This window comes from Rhinichthys klamathensis, unplaced genomic scaffold (genome assembly GCF_029890125.1).
Source record: "Rhinichthys klamathensis goyatoka isolate OS25496 unplaced genomic scaffold, OSU_Roscu_1.1 h1tg000567l_1, whole genome shotgun sequence".
Classification (NCBI taxonomy): Eukaryota; Metazoa; Chordata; class Actinopteri; order Cypriniformes; family Leuciscidae; genus Rhinichthys; species Rhinichthys klamathensis.
In genome coordinates, this window is record NW_026607033.1 from 264,116 (window position 1) to 287,079 (window position 22,964).

Consider the following 22,964-nt stretch of genomic DNA (forward strand, 5'->3'; position numbering starts at 1 on the left):
CAATGGAATTTAAAGTACTTCTCCTAGAGAATTCAAAGAAATGCCACGAAACTCGGTCAGCATGAAGTCAAGACATTGAGGATGAAAAATTGCCAGGGGATTTTTGATATCTCGAACGGTTTGGCCGTGGCGAGGAAACGAATTTATGGCGAGAAACGTGAAACAGGAAGTGTGTTATAACTTCAGCATACATTAACTGATCTTAATGAAACTTCAGCAGTGTGTTCGCTGTAAGAGCCCGATCACATGGATGTGACTATTATGAGTCAAAGTTATAGCGCCACCAACTGGCAGCAGGAAGTGTGTCACTTTCAAAATGCTTTGAAATCACCTTCTTATTTTTACCCGATTTGCTTCAAACTTCATCTGTATAATGTAAACACACGCCAGATGTAGACCTGTGAAAGGATTGTTGATATCTTAGATGCTGTTGCCGTGACAACGCATCAAACTTTAATATTCTTTTTGGATACTTTTGAGACTCTCAGCGCACTTTTGGGGCCCTTAACATGCTCAAAAACTCTTGAAACTTTGCACACGGGTCAGAACCCGCGGCCATCAGGGCCGGGCTGAAGCTGGTACCTGGGCGTGGCAGGGGGGCTCGACAGCGCCCCCTGGAATGGGGTCCGAAAACTTGGTCCATAAATCAAACACGCTTGAATGTAATAATATGAAACTCGGTACACATATAGATCTCATCGATTCATATATCCTTTGTACTTTTACTTTTTACCCCAGCCCAACAGGAAGTCGGCTATTATGGTTTGTTTGGAAGCGTATGCCCCTGGAATTCGATATACTCCTCCTAGAGAATTCAACCAATCGCCACGAAACTCGGTCAGCATGAAGTCAAGACATTGAGGATGAAAAGTTGCCAGGGGATTTTTGATATCTCGAACGGTTTGGCCGTGGCGAGGAAACGAATTTATGGCGAATAAAGGAAACAGGAAGTGTGTTATAACTTCTGCATACATTAACTGATCTTGATGAAACTTCAGCAGTGTGTTCGCTGTAAGAGTCCGATCACATGGATGTGACTATTGTGAGTCAAAGTTATAGCGCCACCAACTGGCAGCAGGAAGTGTGTCACTTCCTAAAGGCTTTGAAATCACCCTCTTATTTTTACCCAATTTGCTTCAAACTTTATGTGTATAATGTAGACACACGGCAGATGTAGACCTGAGAAAGGATTATTGATATCTTAGATACTGTTGCCGTGGCAACGCATCAAACTTTATTATTCTTTGTTGATGCTTTTGAGACTCTTAACATACTTGAAATTGCATGAAACCCGACAGACACATCACATTTATTAGACAGTAGACATGTGCAGAGTTTCAGAAACGGGCATGGTGAGAGCAATTAGAGAATAATGTTTAAGTTTAAAAACAGCCAGAATGGTTGTTTAGTCAAAACATTTTTTTTTCCAAATCATACATAGTGTTATACTGCCCTCTTGTGTTCAAAATCAGGTAAAAAGCGAAAGTAAAATAAGGACGTCTGCACAATTCATTAATAATGGTGCAGAGTAGAGTGAGCTTTTTCAATTAATTCCTATGGAAGTAGGAATGAACTAAACAACGTTCGCTCTGTTCTGCTCGTCCCTCACCGTGGGCGCGCAGAGTTATGAATGCCCGTGCAGCCGTGAGCATTTTAGTTTCATTTTAAAATTAGCGCCATTTCGGGGGACGTATTACTTTAATTTATTTAACAAAAACACAATGTTGTGTTTTATTGCGAGTGTACACAAATATAAGTAAACACTTTGACGTTTGAATGATGTCCTGTATGAAGAAAATGACGGAGTATGTTTCACTGTTCAATCGCGCTGAGCCACCCAGACCCCCACACACACACTGACACACACACACACACACACACACACACACAAACACACACACACACACACACACAATAATAAAACATTCAACCTAACATATACAAATTACACTGCTATGTTGAAATAGTCAGTAGTACAATTTGTATCATTCACAGTAAGCACCGCTCCACTGTGATTTTTCCAAGCACATTTTTGCACAAGTGAAGAGGATGATTTTTTCCGTCGATATTGGAACGTGAGTGAAGTACAAAGCCTGTAATAAAGAATAGTTTAGCATCCAAATACATCGCAAATGTTGCAACATTTAGATTCTAAAGAGAGATTTACGTGAGCCTAACACCACTTACTTTTACTTTTGTTTTAAATTATTTCGTTTTGGCTTTATTATAGTTATTTTTTTATTCGTGTTCTGTTCTGAATATCATTAAATTTAAAGGATTTGTTGTGGAATATTTTGAGTGTATAATCAAATAACACTAAACCGTCACTAGGTGTCGCCAGGCGACCGTCTTAATGAGCGGGTCATTGATTCATTCGTTCAAACGATTCGTTTGAACGACTGAGTCATTCATGAATGAGACAGATGTTTATGGATCGGTCATTGAATCTTTGAGTCAACCAATTTGTTCAAAATGCTGAATCATTCAGTAATGAGAAAACACGTTGCTGTGAGATGCAATGGTTCTGCTGTGATCTTTGTTTAACTATTTTCGCTGCTGAAACAGAAGAACAGTCAATATTGCATCTAAAATGTAAGTGACTTGACACGTGTGTGTGTGTGTGTGTGTGTGTGTGTGTGTGTGTGTGTGTGTGTGTGTGTGCGTGTGAGTGCGTGCGTGCGTGCGTGTGTGTGTGTGTGTGTGTGTGTGTGTGTGCAATCAATCCCAGGTAAGAGGCATGAATAATGAGAATTGGACTTCTAGGAGTGAGGTTAATATTCCGGAGACGGTTCCCTCGGATTGTGAAAAGGAGGCGGCGCGGGAGTGGCCAGGCATTGCGCTACTTCTATTTCAAAGTTTAAAACAATGCTAATATCATTTTTTTGAACGATTTCATTACAAATGTTTATTTTATATATTTATAAAATATTATAAAATATAATAACTATGTTTTGTCCTATTAACAAAAGACAGGCAATGTACTATTAACAAATGTTAATAGTTTTTTAAAAGTTAAAATGATACTTTATGCATTTGTTTTGTGTCAGATGATTAACAATATAAATTAAACAAAGCTTAAAACAAACAAAATAATAAAACGAAAACAAAGCTTGAACATTTTATTTAATTGAAAAGCCTTTTTGAAATAAAATGTGTTTTTTTCCCTCTGAAATAGCAAAAGCATCGCACACTTAGCTGTACCTGCTCTAAATAAATAATAGTATTTAAATAAAAATACAAAATCGAAATAAATAAATTATATAAAACAAAATCAAATCAAAGAAAATAAATCTTATTAAAGTTATGCAGGCACACATTTAACAATAATTTTCAAGTGACAAATAAAATCAATCAAAATTCCTTACACATGGAGTTAATCCTGACGATTCCTGAGGCGCCTTTCCTCATGACACTCGCTTTTTTTTTCGAAGATATATTTTCTTTGGTTTGATTTTGTTTTTGTAATAATTTATTTTATTTAGTTCGATTTTGTATTTTTATTGAATTACTATTTTTTATTTAGAGCAGGTACAGCTAGTGTGTGATGCTTTTGCTATTTCAGAGGAAAACAATAATTTTATTTAATTAATAATTTTTGTTTCAGTCCACCATATAATTATGTTGTGTTTGATCTATGGAAAAAAGTTAGTTGTGAAATGGTTGAATATTAACAAAAGTTAATAGTTTTTTACAAGTTAGAATAATACGATATATATATATATAAACAAGCCGGTGGCACCGCCACCCCGGTGCCTTTAGGGTTACTGTGCATGACGGGCAATATCGTAACTCCGCTTTGACCTTTGAGAAGATGTGTGCTATAGAGCTTGCATTGGTGTGGGCTCTGCAAAAGTGTGTGTGTGTGAGGCGTGATTGAACAATGTAGACATATATATATATATATAAAGGCACCGGGGTGGCGGTGCCACCGGCTTGTTTATATATATATATATATATATATATATATATATGAATATAGCTGCGAGCAGCGATGAAGGGCCAAAGCCGGCGGCACCGCCACTCCGGTGCCTTTAGGTAACTAAAGGCACCGGGGTTGCGGTGCCACCGGCTTGGGCCCGTAATCGCTGCTCGCAGCTATATTTTATTATTATTTTTTTTATTCTGAAACAATATATTCTCATCAGTGTTCAATCACCTTTGATATTTAAATCGGCATATTATAATATCTGCACCTTTAAAGGGCATCCCCTCCCCCAATCTTATTAAATTTATGCTTCATCTTTCATTTTAAATTCCTAAATTTGATCAATAAATTCAATTATTTCGATTAATAAGACACTATAGGGCTGATCAAATTAAATCATTTACACTGAAAAATTCCAATTGCATAAAATAATGTTATGAAATTGATTTAAATTTACAAATAAGAAACGTTGGACAGAATGATCTACTTTTAAACATAACACGAAACCGCCAGTAGGTGGCGGCAGGCGACCGTCTTAATGAGCGAGTCATTGATTCATTCATTCAAACGATTTGTTCAAACGGTTGATTCATTCAAGAATGAGACAGATGTTTACGAATGGGTCATTGAATCTTTGACTCAATCGATTCCTTCAAAATGCTGAATCATTCAGTAATGAAAACAGGTCGAGTGTTCCTGTGAGATGCGCCGTGGTTCTGCTGTGATTTTTGTTTGGAACTATTTTCGCTGCTGAAATAGAACAAAAACAGCCAATATTGCATCTAAAATGTAAGTGACTTAATTTTAACTGTTTATTGAACTGTTGTAGGAAATCAATGTCACATTTTCAATCGTGATGGTGTTCAGGAAAAATAATTGAGGTTGCTTAACATATGTAAAAAATATAAAAACTCCACATTTAGATTTTTTATAGGCAGTATATTGTTAACTGAGTGTGTGTGTGCGCTCATTTGTGTAGATTTCTCCTCGAGAGGCTGCGCGAGCGTCAACAGCGCAACCTTACCGTCAGTAAAAGTCAACAACACTGACAGTAATGCAGCGCAATATGAAAGAGTTCGTCTTAGGTTTAACAACCTATGAAACTAGTAATGAACAATATAAAACGACATAAGCTTAATTTATAGCTATTTAGAGGAGGATAAACGCAATTTAGAGGTGGATAAACGCACTTTGGAGGTGGGTAAACGCTATTTCCGAATATTGAGAGGTGCGTAAACGGCGTTTACGTGCGTTTAGCCTCCACTACATCCCTGCTCAGGTTGCATCCCACAACACAACAACCTGAGCCCAACTTCAGTCTACTCATCACCTTAATTTTCACTGCGTTTGTAGTCGGCGCCATATTACCAGAGAATGATATTATGATATTACCGGTTAACAAACACAGACCGGAAGTTAACTTCGGGCCAGCGCGTAACCCCGGCAACGCGCGTGCGTTCGATGAAACCGTCTATAGTACTCTACGTACTGTCTACCACTGGGCACAGTAGAAATACTGAAATATTTTCTTATAAAACACACTCCAATAATCTTTGTTTTATTTAACATGGGTTTTCTTTGGATAATTTGATTCAATTTGTTAATGAGTAAATTTCATTTTAAAACGTCTGCAGTCATAAATTACTTTGCATTGTGTGACAGTGAAATGAATAGTGCATACTGATTCAGCACCTTATTGCATTTACCCAATGTTTTTAAATTCAACACTAAGTATTATCAATATAAAATAATTTAATTTACTTCATTATTTAGCCTACCTTTTTTATTTGTACTTAATGATACTGTAATGTTCTTTGCTGTTTTTAATACATTTTTAGTATTCTAGTAAATAATTAGTAAATAATGTAGGCCAATAGTCAAATTCAATACAAACTTTAACTAAATAACCTGCATTTGAAGTTTTTTTTCAAGCACAGTGTTGCCTCCAGGCGTTCCCCAAAAAGCATAATTTTATGGATGAAAAGTGAGTCAATTTTATTTTAACACTCCTTTCATAATGTGTGGCTACAATAGAAAATGGGCTATTAAAGTTATTCATGTTTTCTTTTTTAAAAGCTACAGGGTTAACCTCCATGTATTCTGTATCATGTTTTTACATTTTTGTCCGTCAAAGATTTAACACAAAGTGTGCACATCCAACGGGCAAAAAGCTCAATAAGGGTGCTGCTCAGAGAAAGTTAACACACCACAGCTCCAAAAATAGACCTATTTATTTCATGTTCTCGCCACATGTGACGCTCTTCATCAGAATCATCATTATTGTTGGCAGTGGCGCATCTGTCCTCCAGTCCGCCTGGTGGCGCTGTGGCTTCCTTCCCAACCCAGATTTTGTCTCGAGAAGAACAAAACAGACGCTTCCGTTTGGCGGCAGCGTGTGTGAGCGTAATACGTGCTAAATAAACTTTTGATCAAACACATATCTTATTGATCAGACTCATTGTTTCTCTCAGCGGCTGACATGGTGAAGCTAACGGCAGAATTAATCGAGCAGGCGGCGCAATACACGAACCCTGTGCGGGACAGAGAGCTCGACCTGCGCGGTAAGTGAAGCACCTTCATTAAAACCGGTTTAAGTGCATCATTCACATGTGAATCAACGATTTATGCGCCTTAATCTAAAATTAACTCCTGCTCGTGTGTTTGTTATAAGGCTATAAGATCCCTGTGCTGGAGAATCTGGGCGCCACACTCGATCAGTTTGATACCGTTGATCTGTCCGATAATGAGATCAGAAAGCTGGATGGTTTTCCACTGCTGAAGAGACTCAAAACACTCCTGATGAACAATAACAGGATCTGGTGAGAGAATCAGACGGATATTTATTATGAGAAAACACTATACACTGTTTATCTTCATCTGTCTAACGAAAGAAATGACATGATTCTCAGCACTGTTTATGTGCAAACACATTAATGTTATTGTTATATTGTAAATATGTAATGCAAGAAAATACTATCTGACAATTCTGAGGGTGGTTCTCCAGAGCAATGGTGGTTTTAAAATTAACACCAAGACAGTCTGATTATTAAAAATCTTTGCATTAGTCATTTCTATGCATCATGTCATGTGCTTGCAAAGTACAGAAGATTTGAGTTTGTTACTCTACAATGCTTGGTGTTTTTGTCAGCCGTATTGGAGAGAACATGGAGCAGGCTTTACCAAACCTGAAGGAGCTCATTCTCACAAGCAACAACATTCAAGAGCTGGTGAGTTCAACAATAGATGTGCCTTTATGCACATTAATTCATAATTGAAGTTTTGTTTCATTGAATTTTGTACTAATGGTTGTTTCTGGTCCTCAACAGGGTGATTTGGATCCTCTTGCGACAGTGAAATCGTTGACCCTGCTCAGGTACCTGCTGAATGAGCTTCTTTTATTTATTTTTTTACACCCAAATGTTTTAATGTTTTAACTTCAGATCATCATTTGAACTGGTTTTCCTCTTCTGCAGTCTCCTCAGGAATCCAGTTACCAACAAGAAACATTACAGGTTATATGTCATCAATAAAATCCCACAGCTCCGTGTACTGGACTTCCAGAAAGTGAAACTGAAGGTATGATTAAACCGTAATGCTTTGTCTTTTATTTTAACTCAAAATAATAAATATTTGTATTCAGCAAGGATGCATTAAATTGATCAAAAGTGATAGTAAGGACATTTATAATGTTACAAAAGATTTGTTTCATATAAATGCTGTTCTTATGACCTTTCTATTCTTTAAAGAATCAAGTTTGTTGAGCAGCAATTAGAATATTAGAATGATTTCTGAAGGATCATGTGACTGAAAACGAGTAATGATGCTTTGCCATTACATTTTAAAATATATTCCAGTAAAAAATTGTTAAATTGTATGAACAGAATATTACAGCTTTTACTGAATTTTTGATCAAATAAATGCAGCCTTGGTTACGAGAAAAGATTTCATTCAGAAACATTTAAAAATCTCTCAAACTTTTGAACTGTAGTGTACATTATGCTTTAAAAAACAATTTTGTTGTTGTGCAATTCATGTTAGTGCATTTTTGTCAATGTCATGTTTCATGTTCATTTATTGATTTTTTTTTTATTATTGATCAGGTTTCTAGTGCTTCTAGAATAAATAATTATGGATCATTATTAGTGAGAGATTAATGTTGTTAAATATCTGTGATGCAAATAGACCTTTAGTTTTACTTTCTTAAATTATTATAATTATTTTCTAATAATTGTTTTGTACACATTGTACAGTCTTTGTCATTGTTTTGATTTGTTGTGTTTTATGTTGTTTTCTTGAAATGAACCGATTGATAAAATGCATACTGCTTCCTTTTGGACAGATAATTTCAGGAAGATTTCACACACAAAAATGTAATTGTCTGTTTATTTATCAGTGTGGTATCACCCTGGGCCCTGTTCTTCATAGATCGATTAGTACATCCGACGTTACTTTTTATAATTCCCTCTGGCTAATTTGTTTCTTGAAACACATGCAGATTGAATTGGCTCGATTGAGTTGTCTGTGATAATTCGGTATTGCACGTGTGAAGAACGGGGCTGTTGTCCATGTCATGATCTGTTGTGAATGTTTGCTTGAACTTTCTGCTGTATCACCGTAGGAACGTCAGGAGGCTGAAAAAATGTTCAAAGGCAAACGAGGTGCTCAGCTTGCAAAGGATATTGCCAAGCGAACCAAAACGTAAGATGAAACTCCTTGATCAAGCTCAGCTCTCCCGAATTACTGGACTGTGGAAGTTATGAACTCGGCATCTCGGAGAATGAATATTGACCCTGAATTGGCTGTTAAAAGATACATTTCCATGTTAAACTTCAGCAATGTTTCTCAGGGGAGCTGGCTCAAGGCTTTTCTGTCTTGTATCAGTTTATTCATATTGATAAGATACTGAAGATACTACACTCTTGATTGTGGGAACTGGTTGGGAGGCTGCAGAGGCAATCTTCAACATGTTCACTTTGTCTGAACCCCAAATTTACTCTTGCTCTCAGGTTTACTCCAGGAGCAGGACTTCAGACTGAGAAGAAAATGGGACCGTCTGCTGCAGATGTTGAAGCCATAAAGGTATGTAAGAACCAGATTAACACACCCACATATGTACATATACACACCAGAGGATGCATTTGAAATATGTGATGGACTGGGCTGTCATTTTTCTGTCACGGTAAATGTCAAAAGTGCATTATTGTAAAGCGAGAGCGCATCCATGTAATGTGCCAGCACAAATCTCCGACCGCGAGCGGGTTTCCTTCACTCTTGCACAAAACTGGATGTGTGATCTCAAATATACAGTGGTCTCATGGCTCTGCTCTCGCTCAGGTATTGCTTGTGCACAAACTTTGTCCCGTGCAATTGCGAATACGTGCTCTTTCTCTTTTCTTCTCTCCTGGATTTAATGTTTGCGGCAGCTTTCAACTATCAGATTTCCAAGACTGACCGATGAAATAACATAGTGTACTTTTAAACTGTAAATAAATGAAGAGTCCATCTTTGTATGTCGAATAATTCCACATGGAATACAAATTTCATGTGGTAGCATTTTCAAGCTGTTTTTAGTCAGCTAGTTCTCTATGTATTTTGTATAATTTAATAATTTGAGTTAAGTGCTTGTTGTAAATGGGTATATATATTACATTTATTTTATTTAGCACATTTTGGGGTGGGGTGGTGGAGCGGAGACATGTCTTATTTTGCCTAGTTCACCAAATAAGCCAGAACTGCCACTGTGTACACACACACACACTATTATATGATTAGTAACATTTATTTGTGAAATAAAATTTAAATTTAAAATGACTACTTTTTATTTGAATGTATTTTAAAATGTGACTTTTTCCTGTTATGCAAAGCTGAATTTTCAGCATCATTACTCCAGTCTTCAGTGTCACATGATCCTTCTAATATGTTCTATGTCTAATATCTAATATGATATTTCTAATAGAAATCATTCTAATATGCTGATTTGCTGCTCAAGAAACATTTCTCATTATTTTCAAGTTTGATATTTTTTTATGTGGAAAGTGTGATGCATTTTTTTCAGGATGCATAGAAAGTTCAAAAGAACCATTTATTTGAAATGAAAATCTTTTGTAACTTTATAAATGTCTTTACTGCTTTAATTCAGTTTGATGCGTTTTTGCTGAATAAATACTACTCAAATGTATTATTTATTAATAATGTATTATTCATATAGGCTGATGTCCTGATATAATGCTTCTCTTTGTAAATGTTGTTTGCATGTAGAATGCGATTGCTAATGCCACATCACTGGCTGAAGTTGAACGGTTGAAGGGGCTTCTCCAGTCAGGACAGATCCCAGGACGAGAGCTGAGATCAGGTATTATTTTGTAATACACATTTATACATAAACATTATTCAGTAATCACAAATGAATGGGAAAACGCTTTCAGTCATTGGTGAATGAGTGGGAACCCTGAGTGTAGTCCATTTTAGGTTTGTAACTCTGATGCTTCTACAACTCCTTGAAGAAAATGTATTGGTCACTGAGGCAGCATTTGTACAATTAAACAACATTTAAATAGGTAGTAGGACATACTCTGCTTTTAACCCTCTGGGGATGGATTGGGCGGTACCGCCCAAAATGGCATACTTTTACAAATGTGTAATTATCTTAAAAACTATTAATGATAGAGAGATGCGGTCTTTTTCACCATCTTCCTCAGATTCCACTGAAAACAGTGATAACTCACCCGGCTTGTAAATATACACACTTCCTTGTTGCGCAAAACCACTATGTAAAAGGCCAATGAAATCGATGTTGTTTGGCAGATTCCGCGAACAACAACCAATGGAAAAATTGCCGATGGAGAAATATTTTTCTTACCCAATCAGAGGAAGCTTACCATGACGTTTCTAGCAAATCAGAGGACTCTGTAGCCTTGCAAGGGGTGGTACTATATAGTTAGGGATATGATGCAAACAGCGTTGAAAGGAGAGAAGGAGACAGAGCGAACGGAGGCTTAGACAATGGACACATCAGAGATTTATATGAGAGAGAGACAGAACAGTTATTATATATATATATATATATATATATATATATATATATATACATACACACAAACAATTATAGCATTATTTATTGTTTTAGCACTTTTATGATGGCAAGCAGTAAAGATTTACGGTGGAACAAGCTCTGGAACAATTACTGGAGAGTGACGAGGAGAAAGCATTGCTTAGAAAATTCTAAGCATTCCTAAGAAAAACGCCTAAGACTATTTGTAAATAAAGTTACAGTTTTCATTGTTCTTTACACATTTTATTTAACAATTACACATGTCTGTCAAGCAAAGGCTTCGACAAATATTTTTTTTGTTCAAAAACTGTTCACTATTGTTGTGTGATGTGTGATTTTCAGAAATAAATGACAAAAATCTAATTTCCGTTTTTGAAATTCTCTAGTTTATTGTACATTTTTCACTCATACTTCCTTTATAAACACATTACATACATGCTTATGTTAGCTTATGGTCTTCTGAATCCATAGATACCAAACACATAGTGTTCCATCTCCATTACATATGGTTTATAAGGCCAAATGTAAAAATAGAGAAAACGGACCAAAAAGGGCTTAGTCCCCAGAGGGTTAAGAACTAAAAATTATCAAGCTTCTCATTAGTCTTCTGTTTTCCCCTTTTCAGGAGCATCTAACATGGTAGAGGAGGAAGAGGAGGAGGAGGAGATCCAGGAAGAGATGCAGGAATCAGTCCCCATGGATGAGAACGCGCAGGACATTGGAGAAAACGGAGACGATGACATGCAGGAAGATATGCATGTTAATGGATCATAGTTCTTTACGTTCAGAATCATTAATGCTTTGTTTTGATGCTGTTTGACAGTATTTGTTTTGATAAGTGTTTTTTTTTTTTTGTAAATTAAACTACATTAAACTTGTTTTTTAATGAACAGTGAGTTTTTCTTTATGTATATCTGAATGTGGTCAAGAATTTCATTTGTTTACTGTTCTACTATTTTGTGAATCATCCTCAAAGACTAGAAATTAAATATGTGAATCTGTTATAATTATTTACAGTTTGTTTGGTCATAATGTTGAAAACTTTTCGAACTCAACTTCTAAATGCACAGCACATTTCTTACCCAATTATTGGCCACACATTTTGTAAACGCTTAGAGAAAGATCATCAATATCATTAGAACAGGGTATATTTTAGATACCAAGTGTCTAAAATATAATTTGGAAAATATGTAGTTTCTGTTAAGTTACATAGTTTTTTTTTTCTACTCATAGTACAGTGCAGTTAAAATATTTATTTACTTATTTAACTCCAATTTAAAGGGCGCTATTTCAATCTTAGCGTCAAATAAGTCAAATAATAAATAAGCAATGCTATAATCGAAAAGGAGGAATTATTTTTTTGCCTTGATTTGTCTCAGTTGGGCCCCCGTAGAGGCCACGTCATCTTAAAGCTGATTGGCTGTCTAGGTTGCGGAAGTGAGTCGGTGTGTTGTAGCAGGGTAGCTTGAGTGGGATTGAACGGAATAAATATGTGGTAACTATTATATATTTTCGTACCAAAATCACAAAACATCTTTAAAGCGTTTTAATATGGAGGCAGATGGTGATGCGCATGTCCAAAATGAAGATGTTCCTCCAAACCAGGATCTGAGTTTCCTGCAGTCATCTGGTATGTAAACATGAATGTATGTAAACAGCCGGAGCTTCAGTTCATTGGCGTTTACTGACCTGTTATCATTTATCATGAGTGTAATATATGTAGTCCGTTTGACTGATATCGAATCTGTGATTATGGGTTATAAAAGGACTCTTAATGGAAACATCGATTTGACATTTTGGAGTGAAGTGATGCGGATCTTATCAGGAAAGGACTAGAACAGAACGATATAGGTCAATAAGATTAGTCACATTTTATAGGCTATAGTATACAAGTCAATAAGATGCATCAGTTATGCTTTAATATGAGTTTTAATAAGCCGTTAACTTAACAAACATACAATGCTTAACAGATAAATAAAATAACATTCCTCTTTTTGTGAAATGTTTAGCTTGAAAGTTGTAATTCTTTAAGACGTTTGATATTTTATCAAATGCAATAGAAATTTAAATACAGACGTGAAAATAAAGCACATTTTATACTTTGAATTTTTAAAGTATAAATAAATGTTTATGTGTAAACGTATACATTATATATTTTGTAGTATTTATAGTAAAGTCCATGAATAATAATTAAAGTTTCACAGATTTCAAACTGTCTGAATGTTTTATAATTCTTCTTAATGTTTAACAGAAATGAAAAATAATTAGCTGATGATGACTACTACTATTATTATTATTGATATGTCTTTTATTATTTTCTTTATTATATTTATTTAAAAACAGATGTCAACTAATGGTTTTGAACATTTATAATTTTGCCATTCCTAAAAATAATATATATATTATTCATATAATAGAAAAGCTTCATGACATTTGAGTATTTTGAATGTTTCAAAATGAAATAGAATGTTTATGCTATATATTAAAGTTGTATATAGATACTATTAACAGTAATCAAATGATCGATTATATTGCATAACATGTTTTCGGAAACTGCTTATAAACTTTGCAGTGTCTGGAATGTCACTGTCAACTTTATCTTTTTTCAACAGTTACTTCGATCCTGTCTGAATATGGCTGGTATCTGGTGTTCCTGTGTATGGGAGTCTATCTGCTCATCCAGCATCTCCGCAAGAACAGACCCAGAGACAATCAGAGCTCGTCTGTCTCAGTCGTGAGCCAAGGTCAGAACCAACACTATCTGCTGTATGGAAACTGAAATGCCTTGAAAGTATTTTAGGTATTAAGAGTGTGTGTGTGTATGTGTGTGTGTGCAGACCCTGGATCTGTGGTGCAGCGCCAGGAGGCTCTGGAGGCGTCGCGCCGCAAAATGCAAGAAGAGCAGGACGCCAGAGCTGCAGAATTCAAAGAGAAGCAGCAGAGGGTGAGTCTCATGTGGGGACATGATCAGGCAGGACGGACATTCGGTTTGCAGTATTCAATTCACATTTATTTGTGTAGCGCTTTTCACAATACATATTGTTTCAAAGCAGCTTTACAGAAAATGCAAGTCTACATGACAACTTAGAGTGATCTGTTATCAGAGGTGAATGTGTCCAAGTTATGTATTTCAGAAATGTATGTACACAAATCATCATACAATATTCATGCTGGTTCTTCTGTTCTCTTTAGCTTGAGGAGGAAAAGAGAAGACAGAAAATCGAGATGTGGGAAAGTATGAAGGAAGGAAAGAGTTATAAAGGAAATGCAAAAGTTGCACAGGTAAGACTTCTGGGACGAATCTGTCTAGGCCTCAGGTGTCAGATGGTTCATTTACATATTATTTCTTCTTTCCAGCAGAACACTGAAGAAGCCCCTTCCTCCAGCTCACTGAGACCAAGGACAGACAAAAAGCCCCTTCGTAACAGTGGTATGCAGCATATTCATAATTTCACATGTTCTCTTATGATTCAAAGAATACTTTACGCTATTTAAACATTTTGGGTCTTAAATACTAAATGGAATAAAATACAGTAAAAAATTAAAAGTAAAGTAAATGTGCTTTATTTTCCACTTTTTTTTTACATGTACTTTGTAAATTATTATTATTATAAGTTTTATTCGTTTATTTCCTTAAACATGGACTAATCAACTCATTTTGAACATTTGTAGTTTTAAACATTTCTTAAAATAAGTAAATGTTTATAAGCTTCATGACAATTTGAATGTTTCATAGTGTAATATTATGTTATTAAGTTAAGTTGTTACCGATACTAACAACAATGTTCAATCAGACTAATTAACATACTTTCAGAAAGTGCATACAGAATGTTTTTTTTTTTTTTGAGTGCACTAACCCAAAAAATTAACCCATTTTCAGAATAGACCAAGATTTCACAGGGGAAATTATCCAGGTAATCAATATTGCAATTATATTTAGACATTAAGGGGATAGTTACTATTACCCTAAAATGAAAATTAAGTCATAATTTACTCACCCTGGTGACATTAGACATTATTATATTGTTGTTCAAAAGTATTTTTGCGACTTTATTTTGACTGTATATTTCTTTACTTTGCATTGTTATACAAATTAAGTTAAATTATGAAAAATAAACCAAATTATTTTACTATATACTGAGTGTGTGTGTATATATATATATACAGTATATATATATATATATATATTATTTTTTTTTTCTTCTATGTGCTTTGCTAAATATATAGCTGTTTTACTCATTATGCCTTGTAAGGAGCATTATCTTAAAGTCCATATATATCGCTGTCATCAGTGTTGGGGAAAGTTACTTTTAAAAGTAATGCATTACAATATTGTGTTACTCCCTTAAAAGTAACAAATTAAGTTACTTAGTTACTTTTTTGAAAAGTAATGTTACATTACTTTTGCATTACTTTTTTCATCTGGGCTGGGCTTGCTTGTTTTGTTTTTTAACAACAACAACAACAACAACAACCAAAGGTTCTATTTTTGGCAAATGTAAAGGACGTTTCACAGAAGTGATATGAATAAGCCTCAGGCTGAAGGCAAATTCATACAGTTGAGGGCACAGCTCGAACAAACATTTCAGCTGTGCTGCCATTCTAGATTGGAGAGCAATAGGATGAAGAAGAAGAAAGATCACTACTCTTAGGCTGTGTCCGAAATCGCCCCCATACCCTTAGATAGGGCATTATTTGAGGGGACAGACATTTGTAGTGGTGTCCGAAACCATAATGAATTTTATAGAGTGCACGTATTCAATCCCATAATGCACCGCAATAACGAATGTACAACTGATGTACGCTCAACGGATAGAGACTCTCAACATGGGGACAGAAGAGCCGTCAGTCTATAAATGGGAAAGCAAAGTAACTTGTGTTACTTATTTTGTTGAAAATTTAAAAGTAATGCATTACTCGTTACATGAAACGGGTAATCTGATTATACATGACTCCCGTTATTTGTAATGCGCTACCCCCAACACTGGCCGTCAGTTCATACTGTTGTTAACACTTTCTCTGACAAGCGGATGCGATGCGACCTGTTTTTCCGTTTGTTCATGCAACGTTCATCATTAAGCCCATTATCCTGGTTGAGACTCAAGAACTGTCAGTGTCTTGTTATTCATGTTGTTGTTTATATGATTTGCTGTCTGTTTGTATGGTAGGGTACAGTCCTTTGTCTGGAGATGGAGGAGGAGGAGGAGGAACGTGCGCCTGGAGACCCGGCAGGAGAGGGCCGTCTGCTGGTGGATGAGGTTAAAGGTCGTCAGAGTAACCTCTGACCCTTTGACCCTCCCCCATAGGAACACATAAACAATAACTGAATAAGGCTGTCAGCACTCATCATAGGACAATAGCAAAGATGGTTATTAAGGATCTTCATAAACACTTTTTTCTGGTGACAGGTTACATTGTCTAACTTTTGTTCTCACCCTCATGCCGTTCCAATCCTGCATGCTGTTATTTTTTTTAAAAAATCGATCAGTTCTATCTTATGAATTCAGATGATTTTGAATCTAGTGCACTGGTTAAATTGAAAGCTGCATGATGATTGTCATTTTTTTTGTGTTTCACAATAACAGCATTTGCAGTCAGAATGACATCAGGGTGAGTCGAAAAGGACAGATTTTAGATTTTTTTTTTTTTTTTTACTTGTCAAAAGATAAACGTATTTGAACACTTTTTTCTTTTTCTTGAATTGCACATTATGATTAAGAAACTATTGCCTATTTGTCTGATTGACAGCTTCTAATGACGCCTCCTCATCAAAGGTATTAATACTCCTGGGGCAGGCTGATGATTTTCAGTAATGAAACGTGTTCCTGTTTTTAGCTTTTACACTTATAAAGGCTGTGCTAATGAACACCTAGAGAGAGTAAATAAAAATGCAAAGTGCTACATTTATATCATTTGAAGTGGTTGTATTCTGTTATAAAATTAGGAATTACCGTTTTATGACAGATCCATCAATGCAGTTGTTAGTGATGTTAAATAGCAGCCTACGTGGTGTGTGGTCTTTGGTGTTTTCGAAAGCATTTGTTTAGGAATGACGTGTCAGTCATTGTGAGCTTTTCAGAATTAAAATGCATATTTAACGTTTGTCTATGTCTTATTTATCAGGACAACAAATGCCACGTTTTATCCTGTTTCAGGGCCATCAAAGTACAATTTACACTTTTTAACAGGTTGAAAAGTTATTTTCAGGACACAGGAAAGTCAAACACTTAAGAGATTTTTTTGTGTGTGTTAAACATTGTGATTAGAGTATTTAATGTTAGAAGTTAGTTCGAAAATTGGGACCTGGCAGAAAAACAACACGCATCGTTGTGAGATTATTCAAATTCACCCCTTATGTCCAGTTAGTTATGATATTGAGATAAAAAATAGTTGAGACGGGAAAATACGCAGCAGAAAAGAAAGGACGCGACTGAATTGCAAATTGTAATCCCGCGAGGTCACACTTTGTCCACTAGGTGGCGAGATTAGCACGTGGTTTGGTCAGTTATGGAAGGAAGGAATCTTTATAAAATTAGAGATATATTCCTTATATTACAGGAAATCATAATATGAAATTTGACTATTAAATAAGAAATATAAATATATAACTAACTAACACATTGAATTCAAAATATATAATATACTTGACACAACGTTTTTAAACTTATTTTATTGCAACATGCAGTATCCAAATAGTATTATGGTGTGAAACATTATATTAAGCGTCACAAATTCATCACGAAGTGAATGCTAGATTTGTCATTATTTATCATAAATTTGTCACATTTATTTTGTTGGCTGTAAGTGAAATATACATAAAATTGAAGAAGCAGGAGCTAGGTTGCACTTAAGACTCAATAATTCCAGGAATGATACAATAGCTTTTCTTTCATCCGGTTTTGTAGCCTGTTTTTTATGTACAATTCTTTATTAATGTTGTTATTCTGACTTAAATCTATTTTAAAGTACTTCTATAATTCTACAAGGAAAACATCGAAAACTGGCTTCTGGTTAGAAAATTGACATTTAATAAATACATAATATGTCGGTACAAAATTAACGATTTATCAAATAAATTTCGATTGTAAAACGTTTGTCTCCATTACAATAAACACAGTTTAATGGTGAATCTTTAAAAAGAACAATACACGAGAAAAAGGATGTAACGCTTTTCCCATGCATGAAACGTCATCAGATAACTGTCCTCAGCCAATCAGGAACGAGCTACGGCGCCTCCAGCGTGTCAAAAACCCTTAACAGTTAAGCCGCGTCGCCGCAGAGACGCGTTTCAAGCACTCGCGCTCACTCACAATGGCGAGATAGTCGCGAGAACGAGGATGCAGCCGCACTTTAGACAGCAGACCGTTAATTTCCCCTGACTTATCAACGATTCAAGCTCGAAACGACGGAAATACCTTCACGAATCCGATCATGGCTCGCATGGAGCGGATAGCTGGCGATTAGATGGCAGTGGCTGGTGATATATGCGGACTGGAGCGCTGCAACGTACACATCGGCAGTGAACGGTGATCAGCGGCGATCATGCTCGGACCCAAACCCAGTGTTCTGGACGGGACTGCAGCAGCGGCTGGCGTTTAAAATAAAACGAAGGCGTAAAGAAATAAAAGCCCTGACTGATCCGGAGGTTTGAGTAGAAGCTGAAATGGCAGGCAGAAGTCGCAGATCGTGGTTCAGTGTGTTGCTGGGTCTGGTAGTTGGGTTCACACTGGCGTCCAGGCTCATCCTGCCCCGGGCCACTGAGCTGAAGAAAGCGGGTCACAAGCGGCGGGCGAGCGGTGGCACGGGCGGCTGCGGAGGTGGAGGAGGGATGATGATGATGATGAAGAAGGAGTATGGAGGGGTGCTGATGCCCAACACGGAGAAGCCCGTGGTGCCCCAGTCCAACAGTTTCCTGTTCGTGGGCGTCATGACCGCGCAGAAGTACCTGAACAACCGCGCCGTGGCAGCTTATAGGTAATTCATCGCGTCCACTTACGAAGAATCACCATGGTAACTGTAGTTCCCGCCCAAATACAGCATAGTTACGACAGTGCAGAAACCGTGCTTGTTACATTTATTGCCCTTTATTGTAGTAACGTTAGTAGTAGTAGCGATAATTTTATGGTATTTTTCGACTGGTTACCAGAGTAAATTACGGTAAGGATAGAGAGAGGTCAGGGTTATGCTGGAGCTATTTTATCTCAGCTATAAGTCATTGGTTTTTGAGGGGTCGTCACGTACGATAAATCACCACGATAACCGTAGTAATACGGGATCTTCTTCAACAATATATTTATATCATATATTTTACGTCATATATTTGGGAAATACTATTTGGGGCGGATGGGAGTTACATGTAATACATTCACTTGCATGATAACCGTAGTTTACGCGGAAGTGTAAGTTAAATAGTAACAATAATTGGTAACACTTTATTTTACTGTGTCCTTTTTACACGATACATGTAGTTACTGTAGTATTAACTTTAAATTGTGCACAATTACATGCAACTAACTAACTAACTAACTAACTAACTAACCCTAAACCAAATCCTAACCCCATAGTAGGTACATGTAGTTAATTAATTACTCAGTACTTAAATGTATACACTGTAACAGGGACACCTTAAAGTAAAGTGTAACCCAATAATTCTCTGCTGTTTTGGTCGAGACAACAGTTGGATGGAGAGAGGCCAGAGTTATGCTTTATTTCAGTTGTCTAATCAACATTATATTAAAACATGAATGTACAAAGAATATAATAATCAGAATAACTAATACGGGATCTTCTTCAAACAATGTAAAAGCCTTCAGACTCTTTCTCTTATTTTTGATGACACTTCTGCCAAATAACCTTTTACCACAGTTTTGCTGTATCAAGAAAATTAATTAAAAAGTCTATGGTATTTTGGTGGAGACTGCGATTACCATGGTAAATCATAGTAAGGATGCAGGAGTGAGAAAACAGGGTTATGCTGAATCGTTTATTAGTTCCGCTTGTGGGGTTTTATAGGTTATTAAACGCAGTCATATATGAAGAATCACCATGGTCAGTATCTGCCTCTCATTTTTAAATGGCACTTTTGGCTAATACCACATTATTATTTTAGGAATAGTATTTGTATGGTACTTTGGCGGAGACTATGTTACCATGGTAATTTGTGTAAGGATGGAGAGGACAGAGTTGTGCTGAAGCAAGCATTTATGTCATACGTTTAATCAGCAGTATTTCCTTGCCAGGTTTTTTGGGGTGAATTGCCTTGGTGGAAAAGCCAGAGCATCACTGATGTATTTACAATGGCGGACTCTCATGTTGCTGTATTTCCTACAATTAATTCCTTATAGTTCTGCACAGGAGCAATTTGAAGATCTAGAGTCTAGAATCTAGAGAATGTGTTCTCAAAGGATTGCTAAACTATTATTTCCCCTGGTCTGCAATCTCAATTATTTAATTGCTTTATTTGATTTGCATATGCAAGCTAGATTGCTGAATAATTATTTCGTGCAAGTAAATGAAAAAGGTTGTCTATCAAAGCAGAGCCTGGCTGGCTCTTTCTCCAGGTTTCAGTGGTGAATGTCAGACTGACATTCGGCTGTGTCCGAAAGCGCAAATCGCTCTCTTGACTTGAGTAGTTGTTATTTTGAAAAAGTAGTTACTTCACAATCTCTAAAAAAGTATGTTCTATAGTATGAATGTAATCTGGACGTACTGCATTCGGCATGTTGTCATTATCACCTGCCTACTATGAATTCGGACATACTACTTTTGTCACATGCGGTTTTTCGCCTACTATATAGGCCTAGTAGGGAAGTATGCGATTTCGGATGCAGCCCATGTCTTCTTCACTGCAGAAGTGTGCAAAAGGTTAACATGAGTATCTTTGGATTCCCCTTCTTTAGTTGCAGAGAACAGGAAGCAGGGTTTTGGTAAAATTAGATGTTGGCAAGAAGAGGGGATATTATCTGAACAAAAACAGTGCAGCCTTTCCACGTGCTGACATGCGGGACACAAGTGTATTTTAGAGACTCGTGCTTGAGTGTCTGGACAGGAATGTTGCAATATTAAATTAAGTGCATCTCTGAAGCTCTGCTGAACTGATTTAGTTGCTGCAAGCGTCCTCCTACACTTCAGGGTCATGGCAGAATGAAGCTTTTGGCATTTTATGCTTGTTGAGTGCTGCATTTTGTTGATCTGTTTTCGTTTTTACATGTTTATAGTTAATCAGCTTGGGACTTTTTGTTTTAAAACCATCTGAATCATCCTAACGCTGTTCCTTGCTCAATCTTTTCGTCATTCTGATTATAACTCGAGGCATTATTTTTACTCAAGTCTTCAGGTGCTCATGTCAATATTCTGCTAAACCAAGTTTTTTTTTTTTTTAAATGATCAATACCAATACATACAGTACATAATCAGGAATGTGACCCCCCCCCCCCCCCCCCATATTTTCCAACCTATGAAAAATACTATGTATGATGAAATCTAATTTCATAATACATAGTACATAGTATATTATGAAAAAAATACTATGTATTTTTCTACCTAATATGACCCAAGTGAACCATGTAAATCTCAAAATGATGCGCGGCACTGTGTTCATTTACACACGAGCAGCTCAAGATTCAGGGTTTTCCGTGTCTCGGAGCGGCTCGGTTCGGACTTCGGAAGTAAGTGCTGCTCTCTGCAAGCGCTGAGTTTGGTCGTGTGAGTTTGATAACGTGCATTTGAAACCACAACATGCACCAACAGTGTTCACAAAATTGCAATTAGAATTGTTTATAAATCTGATGTCAACAAAGCTTTGAGGTTTCCTTATGGTTTTCTCCCAAAAATAAAAGCCCTAGTTGAACGTTTAACAGCAAAGAAATGAAGACAGCCATAAATATTACTATTGTAATTTAACATTGTTATGATCAATAATAATACTAAACACTTGTTTGATTTTACGGTACATAATATTATTGTTATATTATTATTGATTTGTTTTATTTTTATTATTTGAAAATTCATAAAATTTTAAAATAATAATATTTACTGTTGTTGTTGTTTAATGTTTAGCCATGTTAAATAGGGAAATCAATTTTTTATTCTTGATCACATTCCTGATAATTTAATGATGATGTGAGAATTTGTTAACAAAATTTCTGAAATAAACAACAGCAATAAGGCAACACCCCTGTATTCGTTGTGTACACATAACACATGAGGTGCAATCAGCCGGGGCTGGGCGGGGCCGCAGGGGGCGGGGCGTGTTCGGTTCGCCATGAGAGTATCGCGATACATATCGTGAGTGGTGTATCGCGGTTTTTCGGTTCGGTTCAAATATCGTTACACCCCTACTGTTAACATGATGTAAGGTTTTGGTCAAACCGCCCACCCCTAGGCCAATTTATTGATCGATCGATCATTAATTTTGAACATATTTCTCATTTTTTTGTGTGTTATGTAGGACCTGGGCCAAGTCTGTTCCCGGCAAAGTGGAGTTTTTCTCCAGCGAGGGTTCTGACACGACGATCCCAATCCCCATTGTGGCTCTGCAGAACGTGGACGACTCGTACCCTCCTCAGAAAAAGTCCTTCATGATGCTCAAGTACATGCATGACCACTACCTGGACCAGTTCGAGTGGTTCATGCGAGCCGACGACGACGTCTACATCAAAAGTGAGAAGCTGGAGAGCTTTCTGAGGAGTCTGAACAGCAGCGAAGCCATCTTTCTTGGCCAGACGGGCATGGGCGCCCGCGACGAACTGGGCAAGCTGGCCTTGGAACCGGGGGAGAACTTCTGCATGGGCGGCCCTGGCGTCATCATGAGCCGTGAGGTGCTGCGCAGGATGGTGCCCCACATCCGCCAGTGCCTGCAGGAGATGTACACCACCCATGAGGACGTGGAGGTGGGCCGCTGCGTGCGCCGCTTCGCCGGGGTGCAGTGCGTCTGGTCCTATGAGGTAAGATGAGATGAAGTTTGTGGGGCATAACGTACAATACACC

At 36.8% G+C, this 22,964-nt stretch overlaps 3 protein-coding genes across 3 annotated transcripts in view; all 3 read left to right on the forward strand.

Moving 5' to 3' along the window:
- Nucleotides 1-6,260: 6,260 nt before the first annotated feature.
- snrpa1 (small nuclear ribonucleoprotein polypeptide A') lies at nt 6,261-11,866 on the forward strand. The gene is made up of 9 exons (XM_056239570.1): nt 6,261-6,486; nt 6,597-6,744; nt 7,074-7,152; nt 7,252-7,298; nt 7,399-7,501; nt 8,544-8,623; nt 8,932-9,004; nt 10,184-10,277; nt 11,602-11,866. The coding sequence occupies exons 1-9, from the start codon at nt 6,405-6,407 to the stop codon at nt 11,748-11,750; spliced, it is 855 nt and encodes a 284-aa protein (XP_056095545.1). The 5' UTR covers nt 6,261-6,404; the 3' UTR covers nt 11,751-11,866.
- Nucleotides 11,867-12,389: 523 nt separating this feature from the next.
- selenos (selenoprotein S) lies at nt 12,390-17,078 on the forward strand. Its single transcript, XM_056239571.1, has 6 exons — nt 12,390-12,606; nt 13,589-13,720; nt 13,814-13,920; nt 14,169-14,258; nt 14,334-14,406; nt 16,145-17,078. Exons 1-6 carry the CDS (start codon nt 12,528-12,530, stop codon nt 16,231-16,233), a joined length of 570 nt encoding a protein of 189 aa, XP_056095546.1. The 5' UTR covers nt 12,390-12,527; the 3' UTR covers nt 16,234-17,078.
- Nucleotides 17,079-18,248: 1,170 nt separating this feature from the next.
- chsy1 (chondroitin sulfate synthase 1) overlaps nt 18,249-22,964 on the forward strand; it is a 65,669-nt gene continuing 60,953 nt past the window's right edge. Inside the window, exons 1-2 of the mRNA XM_056239568.1 lie at nt 18,249-18,950; nt 22,426-22,921. Coding sequence (XP_056095543.1) covers nt 18,640-18,950; nt 22,426-22,921 — 807 coding nt within the window. The 5' untranslated portion in view covers nt 18,249-18,639. The remainder of the gene's footprint in view (nt 18,951-22,425; nt 22,922-22,964) is intronic.